The sequence below is a fragment of the Panthera onca genome, chromosome A3, assembly GCF_046562875.1.
Source record: "Panthera onca isolate mPanOnc1 chromosome A3, mPanOnc1 haplotype 2, whole genome shotgun sequence".
Taxonomy (NCBI): domain Eukaryota; kingdom Metazoa; phylum Chordata; class Mammalia; order Carnivora; family Felidae; genus Panthera; species Panthera onca.
This window is the reverse complement of record NC_138341.1, coordinates 82,948,599-82,968,439: the sequence shown is the minus strand read 5'-3', so window position 1 is coordinate 82,968,439 and position 19,841 is coordinate 82,948,599. Positions and strand designations below refer to the sequence as shown.

Genomic DNA, 19,841 nt, shown 5'->3' with positions numbered 1-19,841 from the left:
AATCACCCTTCCCCAGTTGATTGTGCTCCTACAGTATTTAGGATGCCCTCTCTCTCTTGGGCCATCAATTGCATAAAGAATCTTGAGAAGCACTCACAAAAGAAGAAGGGCTCATAAATATGCCGAGGTGAGTCTCAAACTTTCTCATAATCGTGATACAAAGTACAGAGCAATGAAGAATCAACATAGATGCTTCACTAATAGGAAACATCCTTCACACTGTGGTCTGTAATGTAAATGCAAATACGGCAGCACAGAAGAGTGCAATTTAACCACCGAACAACAGCGATGTCAGAGAGAAATAGTAAAGTCATAGCCGGCGAGCAAACTCCTCGCAAAGCCGTACCTCAGATGTTGACAACAATATGGCAAGGCCATGTGTTGTCGAGCAACTCTGTGCATTTCAATACATTTTCCTGCAAATATATAGACACCGTTCTCTCCTAATGTAAAAGTTTGGCTTAGTTATTTGCATACCATTTGCCTTATGCAAACACACTGCAAACCTTTGTTATTATTTGCAGATATGTTTCTTTATCTCTCTTCCGTCATATGAATCTCTTGTGCTTTCAGGTATTTTTATTAAAAAAAAAAAAAAAAAGAAAACTGCCTTTGTGAAAAACTAGAAGCCTTATTTGTATATCCTTTCAAAAGTTACAAAACTCATTACTGAATTTAGAGTATTCAAAAAAACACATTGCAGGTAATCATGTGGAGATTTTTTATAAGGAAGAATTAACTTATACTGAAAATATACTTAAATATTAAAAAATATACTTAAAAACTGCTGTTATTCAAGAGCATTTGCATCCTGAAAGCAATGAAAATAGGCATTTCTATCACTGCAGTCTTTAACTTGTTCACCAACTGAGGATACTGTCCATTTAATTCATATCATACCAGTTTATAATTATATCTTCCCATGGGGTAAGACAGAGTTTCCTTACCTATTAAATTGCCACTGTTTTATACCAGTGTGTGTATGTGTGCATGTATACACTTGCACATGGAGACAGAGACAGACAGAAAGAAAATGAACTAACAGACATTGAAAAGTAAGAATTTATGATGGGGAGTCTGCGTGAGACATCTGGCCAACAGAGGAATCAGGAGACTGTTACATAGAGGTACACTGATGAAACAAATAAATATATTGAGGTTAGTTGGAATCATGTTCTTCACCGCCTGAAAGGGGAGTTACAAATTTGGAAAGGGGAAAAGTTAGAATAAACTCTATTCTATTTGTTTGGAGTTAAATATATCAGTGTGAATTTATGGTTCTAGGTAGATAGACAGATAGATGATGGATAGATAGATAATAGAGAAGTAAAAGTGTGTGTGTGTGTGTGTTTGTGTGTGTGTGTGTGTGTGTGTGTGTGTGTGTGTGTGTGTTAAAATATACCCGTGTGTATATGCCTACATATATTACCTGGTTCTTTTCCCTGAGAGGGTCTGAGAGCAGTAACACCCCAGTAGCATGGAACATACCAAGTATCCAGATCTTCGCTTCTAAATATCAGACCCAAGCATCTCAAAGAAATAGTTGTATCCAGGCTGGGACAGAAAGTACCAGGTAAGTCAGGAACATCAGATGTGCTCAAGGAATTGTGGGAGTGTTTCAGAAGTGAGCTTCAGGGACTTCCCCAGACAGTTCTGAGGCAATCTGACTATCAAACAACAAATGATAATGGTACATTATACCTCACTGAATAAAATAGAAATCTGAGCCCACAGTGATATAAATAAATGAATAAATAAATTAGCAGGGAGATGGGAAAGCTTTTCCTTACAGAATGCTAACTTATAAATGTAGAAGGAATAGTTGAGTTAGAAATCGCCATTTGGCAATCATTTAAGTAATAATTCAGGCAAGAAACAAAAATGGATGCTAAAACTAGTAAATGAAATGTAGATGAGAAATAAATATTTACACAGGCTCAAAGTCTCTTCCCACAAGACACTTATCAATCTGTAAAGGGGAAAACAGTAATTTTATACTGAAGAAACCTAGCAAATATCACCTTACTCAAATGATCAAAGTGAACATCACCAGTGGCATGACATATTCATGTCACTAACCACCTTGTTAGACACAATGAGAACAGCACAGCATCACTGCTGCGATGCAGCCAAAAATGAAGAGCCTAAATCCAGCCGTAGGAAAACATCAGACACGCCAACTCAGGAACACTGTAGAAAATCACAGGCCTGTACTCTTGTAGAGTCAAAGTCATGAAGGTCTACCTAGGATTTATTCTGGTCTGATGGAGATTCGAATGACACAACTACTAAATGCAAAGCATGTTCCAGGACTGGATCCTTTTGCTGTGAAAGACATTATTGAGATGGTTAGTGAAACGTGAATGGAGTCTCTGGGTGAAGAGACTTTCAAGTTCAATGTAAATGTGAAAATATTTCAAAACAAAAACCAAAATGAACGAATAAAAAAAAGTGTAGTGGGAATCTGTGGCTATGCGTGTTATAAAGAGCATATATATGCTCTATATACATGGGGGAATGGGAGGAGGGTATGTGTGTTCATATATGTAGCAAGATACATCTTCTTTCCGCAACTTTATTTGTGACTATTACTGAACAGTAGTATTACTGATCCGGTTCACCTACCAAGTGGAGAGTCTCATCTGGGAGAATACTAACAGCAAAATACTATGGAAAAATCTTAATTATTATCCCGTGATATCTTAAAGGACTCTCATTCATGAAAATATAACTAATAACTGTCTTGAGCAACAAGTGATTTGCATTTCAAGCTCACCTGCCACTATGATTTTAGCAGAAATAGAAAATATTGCTAGTATTTAGGTAATAATTTACTTCTAAAATTAAGTTAGATTTAAGTTTGGTCATATTTTGAAAGCATGATTTATTTCCAATTAAATTTAAAAATACCTAGTTTTTGGAAGACCAACAAAAATTCATAAAAGAACTCACTGGAGGCATAATCAAAGTAAGGTACCAAAACCCATGAAGATTTGTGATAATAAAATCATGGACAAATAAGTCACAAGAACCTGTTGGTTCCCTTATTAATTAGCAGTGTGAGGAAGAGCCATTAAACTTATGATTTCACACGGATTCTCTTACGAAGTTGAAAACTTTTCCCTCTAAATATCAAGAATTCAGGGAATCTGGGTGGCTCAGTCAGTTAAGCATCCAACTTGATTTTGGCTCAGGTCATGATCTCATGGTTCATGGCTTCGAGCTCCACATGGGGCTCTGTGCTGACAGCATGGAGTCTGCTTGGGATTCTCTTTCTCTCTCTCTCTCTCTCTTTCTCTCTCCTGTCTCTCTACCCCTCCCCTGCTCTCTCTCTCTCGCTCTCTCTCTCTCTCTAAAAAATAAACAAACATTAAAAAATTAAAAAATATCAAAAATTCAATTTGGAAAGCATTTTCTCTGAAACAAAAGTCACATAAAATTTAGTCACAAATGGCCATCAGGAACACAATTGCTAATGATTAACAATATGGAAATGATCACAATGTGGAAAAAAAATACAAAAGAATTTTCCCCAACACCAAGTCACAGACTGAAAAATAAAATTACATGTCCTCAATATTTCATAGAAAAAAGTATGGAAAAATAAGACATACTATGAAGATTTTATATACTATCTTATAAAAAACAAATTTAAAAATGTAGTCCTAGGGAAAAGTTAGCCACAAGAATGGAAACTCTTCAAAAAGACAGGCAAATGTCAAACCCCTATATCCTTGCCTAGAAATAGACATATTTGTATTAAAAAACAAAAGCCTTTTGGAGTTACTGAAAAACTATAAGCTTGATCTTTAACTGCTTAGATGTAACTGAACTGCCTTGAAATGTGTTTTAAAACTTCTTTTTTTAATGTTTATTTATTTTTGAGAGAGACAGAGACAGAATGCGAGTGGGGAGGGGCAGAGAGAGAGGGAGACACAGAATCTGAAACAGGCTCCAGGCTCTGAGCTGTCAGCACAGAGCCCGACGCGGGGCTTGAGCTCACGAACTGTGAGATCATGACCTGAGCAGAAGTCGGACGCTCAACCGACTGAGCCACCCACGCACCCCTTGAAATGTGTTTTAACAACTTGAATCACAAGCAGCTATTGGTCACTTGGGAAAGAATCATAAACTCAAGATGCTTCCATTGGCCTCTCTGTGTCATGCTCCCACACAAATTCAGTGGCAACTCATTTCAGCTTTCATTGGGCACTGAAAATGTCACAGAATTCCGTAGTCAAAAAAATGCATTATGTAGAAAGCTGAAGTGAACAGTAAATTAGAATTAGAAAAAAATTGCCTTTTCTCTACCTGGAGGATGCATGTATTCTAGAGACAGGGCAATATTCAGCAAGGGAATCTACACAGAACTACAAAGTAAGCTTCAAAACATTTTAGGATGGGGTGCTTAGTGGCTAAGTCAGTTAAGTGTCTGATTCAGCTCATGTCATGGTCTCATGGTTCATGGGTTCAAGCGCCGCATCGGGCTCTGTGCTGAAAGCTTGAAGCCTGCTTTGGATTCTGTGTCTCCCTCTCTCTCTGCGTACAACCCCCCAACCCCTATTGTTCTCTGTCTCTCCCTCTCTATCAAAAATAAACATTAAAAAAAAATTTAGGATGATAGCTTCAGCTTGCTTCTTGCATCTATTTTCAGAAGATGAAAATGAGGTCTGCAATAGTCAACTGCCACAGGTCAAAGTAGCCTGTGGCATAACACAAACGGCCACCCTGATACACCCTGATAGCAGGTATAACACACTAGGCTGAAGACATTCAAAAGACATTCTACAATATAGAGAAAATATTCCAAGGAGCTGGTGGGAGATGAGGTTACTTTTCTAGGTGGAGTTCCCTGGAGGGCAGGGAGAGGGTTCATGCTAATGACAGAAATGAAGAAAAAATCTGGAGTGTGGTAAGAGTACAAAGGATAGCATGGCAACTGTGGATCTGACATGCCCAGAAGAAAGAACAAAAATGAAACAAAAAGCAATGTATTTACTGTCATTTTCTAAAAGGAAACATAGCAATTAATCAAGAAATACATAACGAATGCCTCCTTTGTTCTGCATAGGGACACTGAGAAGCATGACTGACAAAGTCCCCAAAAGGGGCTTTTGCAGAAGATTCATAAACAGTTTTCATACAAACATGTTTTAACTTATCCCATACTCATATTTGAAAGTATTATATTAAGCCCCAACGGTTTGAAGTTTGTTCCAATGTGTAAAAAGCATTCCAGGCTCATTGTTTCTCTTTCTCATTTTTTTTTAAAACCGAGGTATAATTCAGATAGAGAAAAATGTACAAATTTTAAGTGTATGGTTTGATGAGCTTTGATAAATGTAAACATCAGTGTAGCCACAGTCCATTGAAAACAGAACATATTCATCACTGTCACTACAGAAAGGTTCTTCACGCCTCCTCACACCCTCACCCAAAGCATCTATCACTATAGCAGAGTTTTGCCCTCAGAACTCCATAGGAATGAAAGCATGACCACATGCAGTTTTTGTCTCTGGCTGTTCATACTCAACATGATGACTGAGAATTCACCCACATTGTACATGTGCTAGCCATTCCCAGCTTTTTACTGCTGAGCACTGTCCCATTGTAGGAACAGACCACATTCTACTCATCCATTTATCTATGGGTGACCACTTGGGTTCTTTCTAGGTCTTGGGGATAATGAATTAAGCCACCACTATGAATATTTTGGTTTGTGATGCTCCAACTCAAACATAGAATCTTGAAGTGATGGCTACATCTCCTTAGACAAATGGCTTTGTCCCTTCCCTGTCATTATCTGGCCTCATGTTTTTATTTACTCAACCAAACCGATACAATGTCTATCAGATTTCCCAAATATTCATTACTTTCTTAGATTGGCATGATCATCATAGGCATTAAACATTCTGCGTATCCGATAGTCTGTTCTCTCTCGAGAAAGAGTTATTGATACAGAATGATCATGAGGGTTTATCCATCCATACAAGTCATTAGGGATTTCATCCGGAAAGCTGTTTTCGCTTAACTCCACGGAAGTATTTACTCACAGTCACACTCACTAAGCAGCAAGCGGCTGAACAGCACAGGCCTGGATTCTGACTGCCCTGGTTTAAACCTGACCTCAAAGGTACACAGGTTAGAAAGCTTCACACTTTCCCAGCTGAGCAACCTTGACAAAGTTCTGTACTTGTCTCTGTCTCAGGGTCTTTGCTGGTAAAATAGAGATGGTGCCAGTGCCTCCCACAGAGAGCAGTCATGGAGAATGAATGGAAGTAAAACACTTAGCAAGGTGTCTGGAACAGGACAAGCATATAACAGGCATGGGCTAGTTTGGTTATTATCATTGTTTTTATTGAGCTTTGGCATGAGCTCCTGCTAACAGCTAGCAAATATTATTCTCTGAAATCTTTTAAGGCATCAGAGCTTCTCATATGACTGGGCTATTTCAGGACTGGCCAAGAGGCAAGAAGATAAACTGCCATGGTGCCTTCCAGTTCTGAGATTTCAGAAGTGAGGGAGTGCCCATGTCTTATTAGAATGCTCCACCAGGTGGCACCAGTCACCCCGCAGGCCCATTGCTGAATATTTCAGAAAGGGTAACAGGTGAATCCAGACTTATGCTCACTTCTATATATTAAGGACATTTTCTTTTTCTTTTTTTTTTTTCCCTTTTTAAAAAATTTTATTTATTTATTTTTTAGTTTACATCCAAGTTAGCTAGCATACAGTGCAATAATGATTTCAGTAGTAGATTCCAGTGATTTATCCCCTATGTATAACACCCAGTGCTCATCCCAACAAGTGTCTTCCTTAATTCCCCTTACCCATTTAGCCCATCCCCCCACCCAAAACCCCTCCAGCAGCCCTGAGTTTGTTCTCTTATTTAAGAGTCTCTTATGTTTTGCCCCTTCCTTTTTTTATATATTAATATCTTTTGCTTCCCTTCTATATATTAAGGACATTTTCTGCTTTAAGTATCCAGTGAGCAAACTTCTTGTCCCTCCCCAACAGCACTTTAGTTATAGAAATCTCTACGACAGACTCTTAGCATATGTCAATCTGGTCATTTGGAGGAGTCTGTATCTAATGTGCTTCTCTTTCCTACAAGTAAGTATAAAGGGGGGAAAAGGCCTCAGAAAATACCTAAAAATTTTACTAAAAAAGGCAATACGCCTTTTTCATGCACTACTAGTTATTCTGAGCAATGTGACTATTTGGGGGAAGGATATTGAACAAAACAGAATATTTGGAAAGAAACTGAGTCCCTCCTAGCTAAATTAATAACAGATGTTAATGATACACATACTTTAAAAAAGGAGAATGAAGTGATGGAAACTCATTCTGCCTTCCCACCATACCAAAATCTAACCCCACACCAGAGATGCCATTTATAAACAGGAAAGGATCTTGTCACCCTACACATCTGAAAATTCCCTTTTGGTGTGATTAATTATACTCCCAAAATACAATGACGTATGAGTAAAAGCATTCATCTGCCAGGCTGTAGCTCTAGTTCTCAGAAGGAACCACACAGATGCATTTTTAAAAGGTTATGGAGAGCATTTATTCATGTTTGCAATCCAAGGTTTTCCAGAAAGTCCCAGTAACACTATTACTGAACTGAGCTCTCATACCCTAGGTTTATCTGGGCAGTAGCGGGACCATCACCCTGGAAGTCTCCAACGAGGACACACATACACACCAAGCTCAGGGTGGAGACTCAGGAGCATAAGAGCTCTCTTCCTCACACTCCTCGTCCCTTCCCAGCCTTCAGGTGGCTGGGGTGGTGGAGATTCGCAGACCTGGGTCTCACTCATCCCTTCTGAACTCTCCTCTGGGGACCTGCCCCTTCACTCCAGCATCATATACCTACCACAGTGGTGCCCTGTTCGAAACTGAGCCAGGACACGTCTGGTCCTAACAGCCTGTTACACACATTCCAACTGATAAGGCCACGTGGGAAAAAATAAACTTTCAAAGAAGTATCCAAGAAAGAAAAGTAATAAGTTTTTAAAGTATTCTTGTAAATAAAAATTCTTCAGAGTTCTTTCCTACGTAGTATCGACCAAGGTTGACTTATTCCAGCACTTGACATTTACATGAAATGTCATAGAGAGGATATTTAAAATTCCACATCAAAATTTGAAGGGAGGCCTTCCCACATTATAATAGTATCAGTATCCAAAACAATACTTTCCCTGAACAAATTCCCAAATATTACAACTGAAGGCACAAATCCAGAGGACAAGGCAAGTACTTCTAGAAAGTTGTCACAGCAAGTACGAAGCAGGTACTTAGAAAGCAGATCTCGTGTACTAAGCATTTTTACTGAGCAAAAGAGAAATCCAAGCTGTCATTCTGTATTTCATAAAAATCAGAGACACTAATTCTACTATAAGAAGTATATCTGGCTGATGTATCAGTATCCTACAGTTTTCATTAGTCCCCCCTTCCTTTCCTCCTCCACTCGCCTCCAACAAAACACAGCTATGAATAAAATGTTAAGTCCTGGACTTTGGTAAAATATTCTGTTCCCCACTGGGAGGTCATGTTTGTGATCCTCTCCTAAGAGCCTACCTCTGGTGCACTAGGAAAGACCCAGAAGCTCTAGAAAAGCCATTCTGGCAAGCATTTGCCGGTCTTCCAGGTCTGTTAGGCTAACACAGAGGCCCCTTTGCTTGTCCAGGGTTAAGTGGCTGTTTATAGCCTGGATCTCTAACTATATAGACATGGAGACAGCAGGTGCAAGCAGGGAGATGTGTATGCCTGTAAGTTTAGAGCGCCTGCCTCTAGACAGTCAGCAATTCTTCCCTAATCCCTTCCTGCCCATGGTCTTCTGTTTCCTCCACATACTCTTCTCTTGCTCTGCTTTATCTGGAGGAAGACGTGAGAAACAAGGAATGACACTGAGTACTTCCTGGAAGCCATGTGTTCACTGTCAGCCAAAAAAAAAAAAAAGAGAGAGAGAGAGAGAGAGAGAGAGAGAGAGAACATCTGAAATATGCCCCTTGGCTTTATGACCTATTTTTTCTAGGATTCAGGTGAAAAAGTATCTTGTAGTTTGCAACCATGACATCTATCTTATCTCATATAGAAATACATGTGCTTAACTGATGAGCTACTACAAATTCCATTGACCTTTTGAAAGAAAAAGGAAAACAAACCACAAATCCGATTTAACTCTGATTCAGTATTTTATGTTGTATTTTGGATTCTGAATTTTATATTCCCTTCATATCCGCTCACCTTTCTTATGCTACTTTTTAAAAAGGGTTCACATCACTACGCTTTTAGAAAGCACTGCCCTCCAGATCTGAAGGGAGCAGGGATGAGCTGTGGAGGGATGTGCTGCAGGCGGTTTATCCCACATGGCAGAGGATTTATACAATTCACCCCAACTCACTCAGTTTGTATCCCTGGTGACCAGTAATAGCTTGGGCAACAGCTGTCTAGGTAACTCTGTGGTCACAGAATGGGGTGGGAGTCAAACCACTACTTTGCCTCCAGGGGACTAATTGTTCCAAAGGGCCAATTACACTGCAGAGGTACCATTTACTTCCATTAATACATCCTGGGTCTACTAAAACAAAGGCTGCTATATTCCTGACTTCTAAGAGGTCCCCGTAGTCTCACCAGCCTGAGGGTCCCACAAGGGATTTAGTCAAGATTCAGAAGCTTTTCAGGCACCTCTACCCAGGAGGGACTCAGTCTAGCTCTACAATCAGCAGAAAAACATACTCTCACTTTGTCACTCAGGAAGAGGTGATTTCAATTTTTACAAAGTAAAAATCTTTGTACCCTAATATGCTGCTAAGATGCTGATCTCTACATTTTATGGCTTATCACCCAATGTCAGTGTCCCCGAACTTCCAGACCATGTCATTATTCTTTCCTGTTCACTTAGAAGTCTTACTCAGGCACAACAATTCCTGTATTGATATCACTTTGCCCAGGCACTAGGAATATTCTGTGGTATAATAATTTCCTCCATATAACCTAAATGTTTTATAATGCGATGCCTACCCATTCTAACTTCTCCTGGATCTTTCCTATAACCTCCAGTATCACAGGGTTAGAAGAAGACCAGTGTCAGCCCCCTTTGGATCTGAAAGTTCTCTGGGAGCCAACATTAAAATAAATTTCAGCACTTGTTTAGACATTGTAGCGTGTATGATTAGACTCACTGAAACAGTTTCTGTAATATAGCAATCCTGACAATTACCACGCACTTGGTGCATACCCGAACCTCCTTGGGGAGCACATGGCCAGAGACTGCCTGAAGAGGAATCTGCCCAGCTGCAAGGAGTGGCCACATATGTCCTCTAACTTTTGCTCTGAGCCTGTTGACAGAGCAAGAAGAATACCATGGACCCCACTCCTTACTCACACCGACAACTGCGACATCAGCATGACTCAGCTATGCATGGAATGCCCCAAAGCAATCTTCTTGCTAATGCCAAGGAGTCTTTCTACATGCACACACAGCCAGCAATGGCCATTTGGAATTTGGGTATCCCCTGTCCTAAAGTCATCTGTCCAAATAGAGAGAGTGTGCAATCTTGTTTGTGGCATTGATAAAGCTGCCACGGCAACCCTGGGCCCAAGCTGCACCTGTCACTAACTGCCCAGCAGAGCACAGAGCATTGGCACAGGCCAGCATGGGAGATTCAGGCAACGAATGATGAGGCCCATAAAAAAAAAAAAAAAACAAAGAGATTGTATAATACCAGATGCATGGAATGAGATCTCTTCATTTTGAAAATATAAAATCTGACCAAAGAAAGCATTATAAATTCAATTCTGTTAAATTCAGTAGATGATTATATGCATGGGTCCATATTAAATGTGGTACACAAAAATCCGGCTGGCCCCAAAACCTAGTGTTTAGTACATATTTTCCTAGTGTTCCTATAGCATAGCATGTAAGTTTCCATCTTCAGCTTTGAAAGGATAACTTGCTTATTAACATCACCTGAGAATGTCAATAATAGACAATTAAAAGGTTTTACAAATTCTTCTATCAAAGTACTCAAGCTTCAGGATAATTTATTAGCCCCATAACTGCCTTAACAAAATTGTGCTTCATTGTGGAAATTGCCACTGAACCATAAACTTTAGTTATTCCTGGGAACATCATTTTTTCTGCCCGAGCTAATAAAATGAACAGTAATATTTTGTCCCATCCAACAGAATATCTCTCTGTGTTTTGGGGAAACAAATAGCCCTATATAAACACTAAAGAATTCTGCCCTGAAGAAAATTAAAAGTCAAATTTGAAAGGACGTGTCCTCATAATTGTCCAGTTCAGTTGCTTTCAGAATGGGTCCCAGAATACCATGGGCACCTCTCAATTCCTAGGGGCTATTGCATGAAGACTTGGCAAGGAGGACCTCAGCCCCATACCCACATACAGCAAAGATTCATTGAAAAGAGAAAACCCACTGGTCATAAGCATAGGAGTATATATCAAATGCTTTACCTTCCTATAGAGTTCTCAGCCAAATATAATTCTCTGAATATACTATTTTCTTGTACAATTTAAAAATGACCAACTTTTTCTTTTTCAAAAGCACTAAACACACACAGAGACACATAATTCTTCGATCAGACTAAACCAAGGATCAGAGCACTTCTGAGTATAAAGCAACTATGCTACCCATAATATGTACTAAACTAACGCTATTACAGTTAACCCTTGAACAATGTAGCATTAGGAGCACTGACCTTATGCGCAGTTGAAAATCTGCCTATATCTTTTAACTCCCCCAAATTTACCTGCAGTTGAAAATTTGCCTATAACTTTTAACTCCCCTAAACTTAATGACTAATAGCCTACTCGACCAGAAGTTTTGCTGATAACAGTCGATTAACACATACTTTGTATATGTATTACATATCATATTCTTACAATAAAGTAAGCTAAGAATAGAAAATGTCACTAATAAAAACATGAGGAAGAAAAAATACATTTATAGAACTGTACTGTATTTATCAAAAAAAGAAATCTGTGTGTAAGTGGACCCAAACAGTTCAAACTATATTGTTCAAGGGTCAACTGTACATAGTTCCCTTATTGGAAAAGATTAAAAAAGAAAAGCAAGGAATGAGAAGAAACAAATATTTACAAACTCTATCAGACAGCTGCTATTTCTGGGAAGACCATGGAAAAATATAAACCTTCACTAGACCTTTGAATGAAGCAAAGGTAGAATGTGGTTTTCCCTCCCTCCTTGAGGGAGAAAAAAAATTTTTGGCTCAGAAAATGGTCAGTTTTAAGATATATAAGGGGTTTAGTCTTACGGAATTATGAATGAAGGAAAGGACATTATAAGTTATGAGACTGAAATGGACCGACACAAAAGGCCACACATTGTCTGAATCCATTTATATGAAATTTCCAGAGAAGGCAAACCCACAGAGACAGAAAGTAGATGATTGTTTACTCAGGGCCAGAAGGAGAAAAAGATGGGAGATGATGAGGTCTCTTTGTGAGGTGATAAAAATATTCTGGAATCAGAGAGTGGTAATATTTGCACAACTCTGGAAACATATTTAAAAACACTGCATTGTATACCTTAAAAAATTTTTAATGTTTATTTATTTTTGACAGAGAGAGAGAGAAAGAGAGAGAGAGAGAGAGAGAGAGAGAGAACGAGCATGAATAGGGGAGGGGCAGAGAGGGAGACACAGAATCTGAAACAGGCTCCAGGCTCCGAGCTGTCAGCACAGAGCCGACCTGGGGCTCAGACTCACGGACCACGAGATCATGACCTGAGCTGAAGTCGAATGCTCAACCGACTGAGCTACCCAGGAGCCCTGCATTGTTTATTTTATAAAGGTAAATTTTGTGAAGAAATCCAGGCCCTTGGAAACAAGGTCCTTGAAAAAACAGTGAGGAAAAGAATTGAATATAAGACAAAAGAATGAAGAATGGGTTAAATAGGACTCTGATTTGATGGTTTTTTTCTTTTTTCTTTTTTTTTTTTTTTTTGAGGTCTTTGAATGGAGGATCCATATCTGATTATTCTTGTTTTTATTCCCTCTACAGAATTAAGTACAATATTATGTAAAAAGCGTGCTCAAAGGAACTGTGAATTGACCATCGATTAAATGATGAGGGAACACATGATGAGCTGTCTCTGAAATGATTTAGAGACAACAAAGCTATCCATCCTGTTTCTTTACTGTCATTACCATTTCTACAGAAACACTCTGTCCTTCTTATCTGACATTATAGTATAGCTTAGTCATGTGCAATTTGGTCTTACTATAGTGAAGTTTGTCTAATTTTCTAGAACTGTTATCTTTACAAATCACCTGTGCACTTATGTTTTCAGATTAGACTTCTGGCTTTTACTTCCCAATTAAATGAAAAAGATGGAACATTCACAAGACACACCTAGTCGATTATTTTTCTATTTGTGCTATGATCACCATAAGCAGGCATTAAAAACACTAGTTGTAAAGCCGACTAAAACAAACGCAGGTTTTGCCAGGGAGAGAATGTGTTTCGCTAATGCCCATGAACCACAGTTAAGAAAACTGAATGGGGACATTGTAGAAAGAGATGTTTTTTACCTGTGATGCCGGTTTGTAATATCATCAGGAGGTTATCTCTTTTAAGATCACCCAGAAAAGTTCACCCACATCCTGATATTACAGATATGACCCCATTTTACAGAGAGAGTAAACAGGTTAATTTCCCTTCTAGTGCCCTCTTAATACAATATGGATACAGTGAGGAAAGGCTGTGGAGCATGTAGCAGGCGCTCAAGAAATACCGTATATAAATATCATTGTATTACCACTACTAGAAGCCTGAAATCTGAAACTAGAAAAGGAGAATATGAAGATATGGAGGAAACCCATGGCTGGAAATCACACCCTTTGCCCAGTGCGTACCTGCAGCAATGTACCCGCCTCCGCCAGCTTTATAGAGAACATGGCTCGCAAAGGGGGCTGCACAGATGATCAGAAAGCTTGCGGTCACCACGGCGACGACCCCCAGAAGCATCAGGACTGCCCAGAAACCATGGTAAACTGAAGACCCGGGGGTGGGGTGAAGGAGAAAAGAAAAACAAACTTAGATTGTGAACACCGCTTAGATTGTACCAGGCAGTTTCTTTTCTCTTTATTGTTCTGATTTCAGCCATAGCACGGATGGGCACAATCCCAAACCACAGATCCTGAATTACAATCCAAGGGAAACCTTACTAGATAACTCCATACTCAATGATATCAACCTTCAATCAACTCGTGCTCGGTGTTTGCACCGCACACATGCTCAGTATATTCTAGGAGCTCATTTTCCGGACCAGATTTTCCATTTTAGAAGTGGAGATATTCCAAAATTCTGGAAAGAGTACCTTTGAGTAAGGATCTAATTGGGTCACAGATAGCGTTCCATACCAAACGTACAAAGACATGAAGACGCATTCACATTTACAAACATGGCCTCTTACTACCACTATAATCACTAGAAGGTAATAATCACTCCAATCCCCTAACAAAAAAGTACACTTCTGTTTAGATTGTGATGCCATTGGAAAGTAGTCTTCAGGTAATAAAAATAGAAAGCAAAAATAAAAATAAAAATTTGTACAGACTGAGATTTTAAGTCCGATATATTTAAGGCATACTACTTTCTACCAATATTTTTCTTAGAAAGACTCAAAATGAGAAGTTAGAGTAGTCTCTTATGCATGGACCAGCAAGGCTGAATTAATGGATGCAGCTGGTGATAAATGGATTGTGCGTTTGGTGATACATAGTAATCAAATACAGAGGAATTCTAATGATCATTTTTGAGCAGGATAATTACCAATCTATTAAACAAATTCATCATTTCCCAAGGGATAAAACACTAAAATAAGTACCTTTTGGTATAAATGAGAGAAAGCTCTGTGAAACACATTAGTCAAGTTACCTTTTTTCATGAAAATATAGACTTTATATAAGAAAGCAAAAAAAAAAAAGATTTTATTTTTCTCCACAAGCCCATTTGGCAAAGAAAAAAACACGTCTGTCCCCTGCAATCTTACAGAAAAGAGGATGGGAAGGTGGAAACGTACAGGGAGAAGCCACTGCAGTTAAATGGGAAAGGCAGGCTGCACGTTTTGTGTGGACACATCTGAAAGCCCGGGTACAAGGCTGGCTTGTCCCCCATATGCCGTGCTGTCCACTTGACAGTGGCTTCCTGGTCTGTGGTGTAGGAATATTCTGTGGCTGTGTTCAGGCTCCACAGGCAGCCAAGCAGTGGAGAAGTGCTGATCATATCTGAGCATGGGAAGAGTGGTAGACTGTGAGCCAAACATGTGCCATCCAGGTCCTACCAGAATTTGCTAGAGAATTGGCAAGCTTCATGGTTTACATTTTCATTCACACACACACACACACACACACACACAAATATTCCCTTCAAATTGGGGAGCCTCACCTTTTACATTTGTATTCACTTCATTTGCTTTATTGTCTATCATGTGACAGGTTCTGAGGCAAGTGCTAGGGGTGAAAACGTGAATTAGAGGCAGTCCAGTGAGTAAGGAGCCCATTCTGTTGTTCCCCTGATCACGACTAAAACGTGGACCCACATGGCAAACAACTATCTGAGGAGTCTGAAATGTAAACAGTAGCAAGTGGATTAAGGAGAGAAGTCTAGCTAGCCTTAAGGAAAGATAAAATTGGCTACGAAGAGTTTTCTGAGTTTTTCCTTTTTTTCTCTTCCTGGATTGGACCTGAAGGCAAGTCAGATTGGGAACTTTGTAAAAGTGTAAAAGGTGCAAACAGAAAACAAAGCAAAACAAAACAAAACAAAAATCCCCATAGTTATGATCATCATTCTCACTAGATCAGCAGAAAAGGGGGCTGCTGTAAGCCAGAGTATAGGGAAAGTCCCCATGTTGAAGTCTTCTCTTTTTATTCTCCCAGTCCTGTCTTTAAGGCCTCAAAAGTAGATCTGCACTGCTACCCGAGGGGAGGCATGGACACTTACGATCCCAAATGACGATTTAACACTTTTGCTATAAGAATGAGAAAAAGGAACCCTCAATTTTCAAAGAGTGAGGGAAAAAAAAAGAGAGGTTTTCTCTTTTCTTTCACTGCTTTGTGCTTCAATTGCATGGAACTGGGCCATGGCTCTGGAGGCCAAAACTCAGAAAACCTAATCTTTCCAGCCAGAAAAACTGGAAATGTGGGCCTTGGAAGCCTGAGGGTGTGGGAGAAACCCCACAGATGAGAGGGAGCCAGAGAAGAGAATCTCTAATTCTGTGTTTGAATCTACACAAGTGATGAGCTTACTCCCCAAGTCGTGCATGCACAGAAAATGCCCAGAGAAGTGCAGTGAAGGCTCTGAGAACAAATTACAGTATCAAAACCACCCAAGTACCAGAGCCCTGACTGGCACATTATCCCAGGCAGACCCAAACAGCATAGCAAAGGCTTTGAAAACAGAATTGACCTTGCAAAGACTCCCACAGAAGAAAAGGACAGACATGCAGGCGGATCACTCCTTCAAACAACAAATCAATATTCTCCAGAGAAGTTTTTACAGTATGCAAAGTCTAGCAATGTATGTTCAAAATGTCTAGGCTATAATCCAAAATTACTTGATATACTAACATCCATGATAATCTGACCAATTCTCAAAGGAATGGGCAGTCAGCAGACGCCAACCCAAAGACGGCTCAGATGTGTGAATTCTCATACAGACTTTAAAGCAGCTACTAGAACCGTTTGCTATGAACTAAGGTAAACACTGTTGAAATGAATAGATAGAAATTCTTAGAAGAGAAATAGAGTCTTTAAAAAAAAGAACTAAACTGAAGTGAAAAATATAATATCTGAAATTTAAAATCCATGAAATGAACTCAAGAGCAGAATGGAGATGAAAACGAGCAGGCGAAACATGAAGAGAGAGCAGTAGAAATTATCCCAATTGGAATAACAGGAAGAAAAAAAGTGATTGGAACCAAAAATAGCTAGGGTCTCAGAGACTTGAGAGACAATATCAAAAGATATCACATTTGTGTCACTGGAGTCCCTAAGGAAGAGGCAAATAATGTTGGTACAGAAAGAACATTCATAGAAATAATGCCTGAAAACTTCCCAGACTTGCTATAGATGACAGAAACTCAACAAACTCCAAAGGGAATAAACTAAAAAAAAAAAAAAAATTAGCCCAGAAACATAACAAAATCACTGAAAACCATGGATAAAGGAAAAAGTTTTGAATGTAGTCACAGGCAGGTGGGGGGGGGGGTGGGGGATGACATATTAAATGCAGGAGAACAATAATCCCAAGGACGGAAGTTTCTCATCAGATATGATGGAGGCCAGGAGACAGTAGAACATCTTCAAGGTGCCAAAAGAAAAGAACTATCAACCTCGAATTCTGTTTCTAGTGAAGATATCTTTGAGGGATGAAGGTGAATTTATCAAAGCAGACCTGTTCTGTAAAGACATGCGAAAATGGATTTCTTTAGGTTGAAAGAAATGACGCCAAGGTTCACTTGAAACTTCAGGGAAAAGGAAGTGAAACAGAAAAGGTGGATATCTGCATAAATGTAGTCTAGTATTTTTCTCATCTTAACTTCTTTAAAATATACTTGCCTGTTGAAATGCAAAAATATATTGTCAGCAAAATATGGTAAAGAAGTAGAGCTTTTAGAGTATTTACCACTTCCATGGGATATAACCAGTTACTTAAGTTTCCTGACCAGTTACTTACTTAAGCTTCCTGAACCTCTAACTCTTCTGTAAAATACAGATGTCTGTATCCACCCTTTACAGTTACTGGAGGAATTATTAATAACGCATAGGAAGTGTGCAACATACAATAAGAGATCAATGAATGGCATTTATTTTGTGGTTGCTTTTATTCACACTATTATTTAAACTGTCCTAACACTATGCAGCGGGTAGTACTGTGTTCAATACTAGGAAAAGTGAATTACTTCCCTCAGAGATCCTTACAGACTGCTTTTATGTAACATCGATGTTTGGAAATTCCTTTAGATTACTACACAGGATGCAGTAAAGAAGTTGTGTTTGACAAAGGTCTCTCATACCGTCTTCCTTGGGAAGTTTTCTCATCCCCTAACCTCCAAGAAGGCATTGGGCATGTTTTATAACATGTAACTCTATTTCTAAATACCTGAAATACAAACAAATGGGGTCAGACACCGAACAAAAGACAGCTCAGACATGGTGACTTCAGATCCATGCCTCATGACCAACGTTTTGTAAGGATGAGTTGGGCTCATCAGTGTGATCCCTGCAGAACCGGAAAGCTAGAAACATGAGGTGATTAGTAGCAGGGTTGAAGTTGAAGGAAGCATTGGTCATTGGGTCCAAAAGAGCCACATGTGAACAAGAAGGCAGGCATTATGAATTGGGCCACAGACAGGGCGGAAACAGCAGGACATGCCTCCCTACAGAGAAGAGCAGAAGGACTGAAAGAAGGAGAGAAAGTACCTGGTGAGGGAGAGAGAGAAAGAGAGCAAGACAGAAATGCAGATAAATGCTCCCCAGAGTTGCTGTCGTTCCTGAGAGCTGCCAGTTCCTGTCCTGTCATTTGCTCTAACGAAATAGCCTGACTTTTAATTCTGAGTCCCGTGTAAAAGGCAGGAACAACAGATCTGTATTTAAGGGAAGGGGGAACCTCGCGCCTGGAGAGTTGTGAGCATACAGAAATCGCTTCCAAGTGAGTTTCCTTACTGCAGTCACTGTGTGCTTTATTTTTCCACTTGTGTTTCAACATTCAAAAGTGCGTAACTTCAGGCCTATTTCAAAATGTTTTGGAACTTCCTGTTCCTTGGCTAATTATATTACCTTGTTTGCATATGTGGCACACTTTGATTCCAGAATTAAAATGTTCACTCGTAATTAAGAATCATCTCATGGAATTGGGTAGGGTTCTTTCACTGTCGAAGTAAACCTGAGGCAATCAGAGAACCTTCAACATAAAGTGAATTAAGTATATGTGTTTTGGGAGTCAAACATGATATTGGGGCCCTTCCAATTACTAATTGTGTGACTCTGATAGACCACAGTTTTCTAAGATGGAAAATAATATCCTTCACATAAGTTTATAGAAAGAGTTGAGAAAATATAAGTAGCTGCATGCAGTAAGTACTCATATACATTTGCTATTACTAGTATTAATTAATACTCACCCTGTAATAAAATGTCAACAATATAGTTGACACATAAAAGACATCTTACTAATTTCATGGATCTAGGATGGACAAGAATTCACTTGTAATATATCTACACCTTTTAAATTTTGGCAGGGAGCATGTTTTTGTTTGGTCAGTAGTTTGTATTATTTAAGTCTCCTAGATTGTGAATGTTTCTCAGAGATCACTTCATTTGTTTCCTGGTTCCTTATATGAGCCCGTAAAAACTGTGAAGTTTTGTCTTTGAAAGCTTTGGACTGTGCCGAGTGAAAACATCTCTAAAAATCCATTTGAACCATTAAGGACAATTCAATGCTTAACTTAAACCATATTGGATTTCTATTAATTCCTATTAGAACATGAAGCAAGATGTACAATGTAAATAGATTTACATGTAATCTATATCATCACAATTTGGATTAATTAAAAGAAAGCTTCATCTGAATCTGTGAAAGTCCAGAATTAACAGCTATTTTCAAAGCAATGGAGTTCTGTTGATTCTAAATAAATTGGCGAACTGACCTAACAAAGTGCCCCTTGTTCAGGTGTTGTAATGAGGATGAGTAGTAATTAGTGTAACAACAGATGTTACAGGAATGGTTCTTCTAGAGTATTCAGCTTATTTTCCTCAATAGATGAAGCTTTTACCCTGACAGTATT

General features: G+C 39.1%; 1 protein-coding gene across 1 annotated transcript in view; it reads right to left on the bottom strand.

Moving 5' to 3' along the window:
- The window catches only part of TMEM182 (transmembrane protein 182), a 52,846-nt gene that overhangs the window by 3,452 nt on the left and 29,553 nt on the right, over nucleotides 1–19,841 (bottom strand). Inside the window, exon 4 of the mRNA XM_060609796.3 lies at nucleotides 13,909–14,046. Coding sequence (XP_060465779.2) covers nucleotides 13,909–14,046 — 138 coding nt within the window. The remainder of the gene's footprint in view (nucleotides 1–13,908; nucleotides 14,047–19,841) is intronic.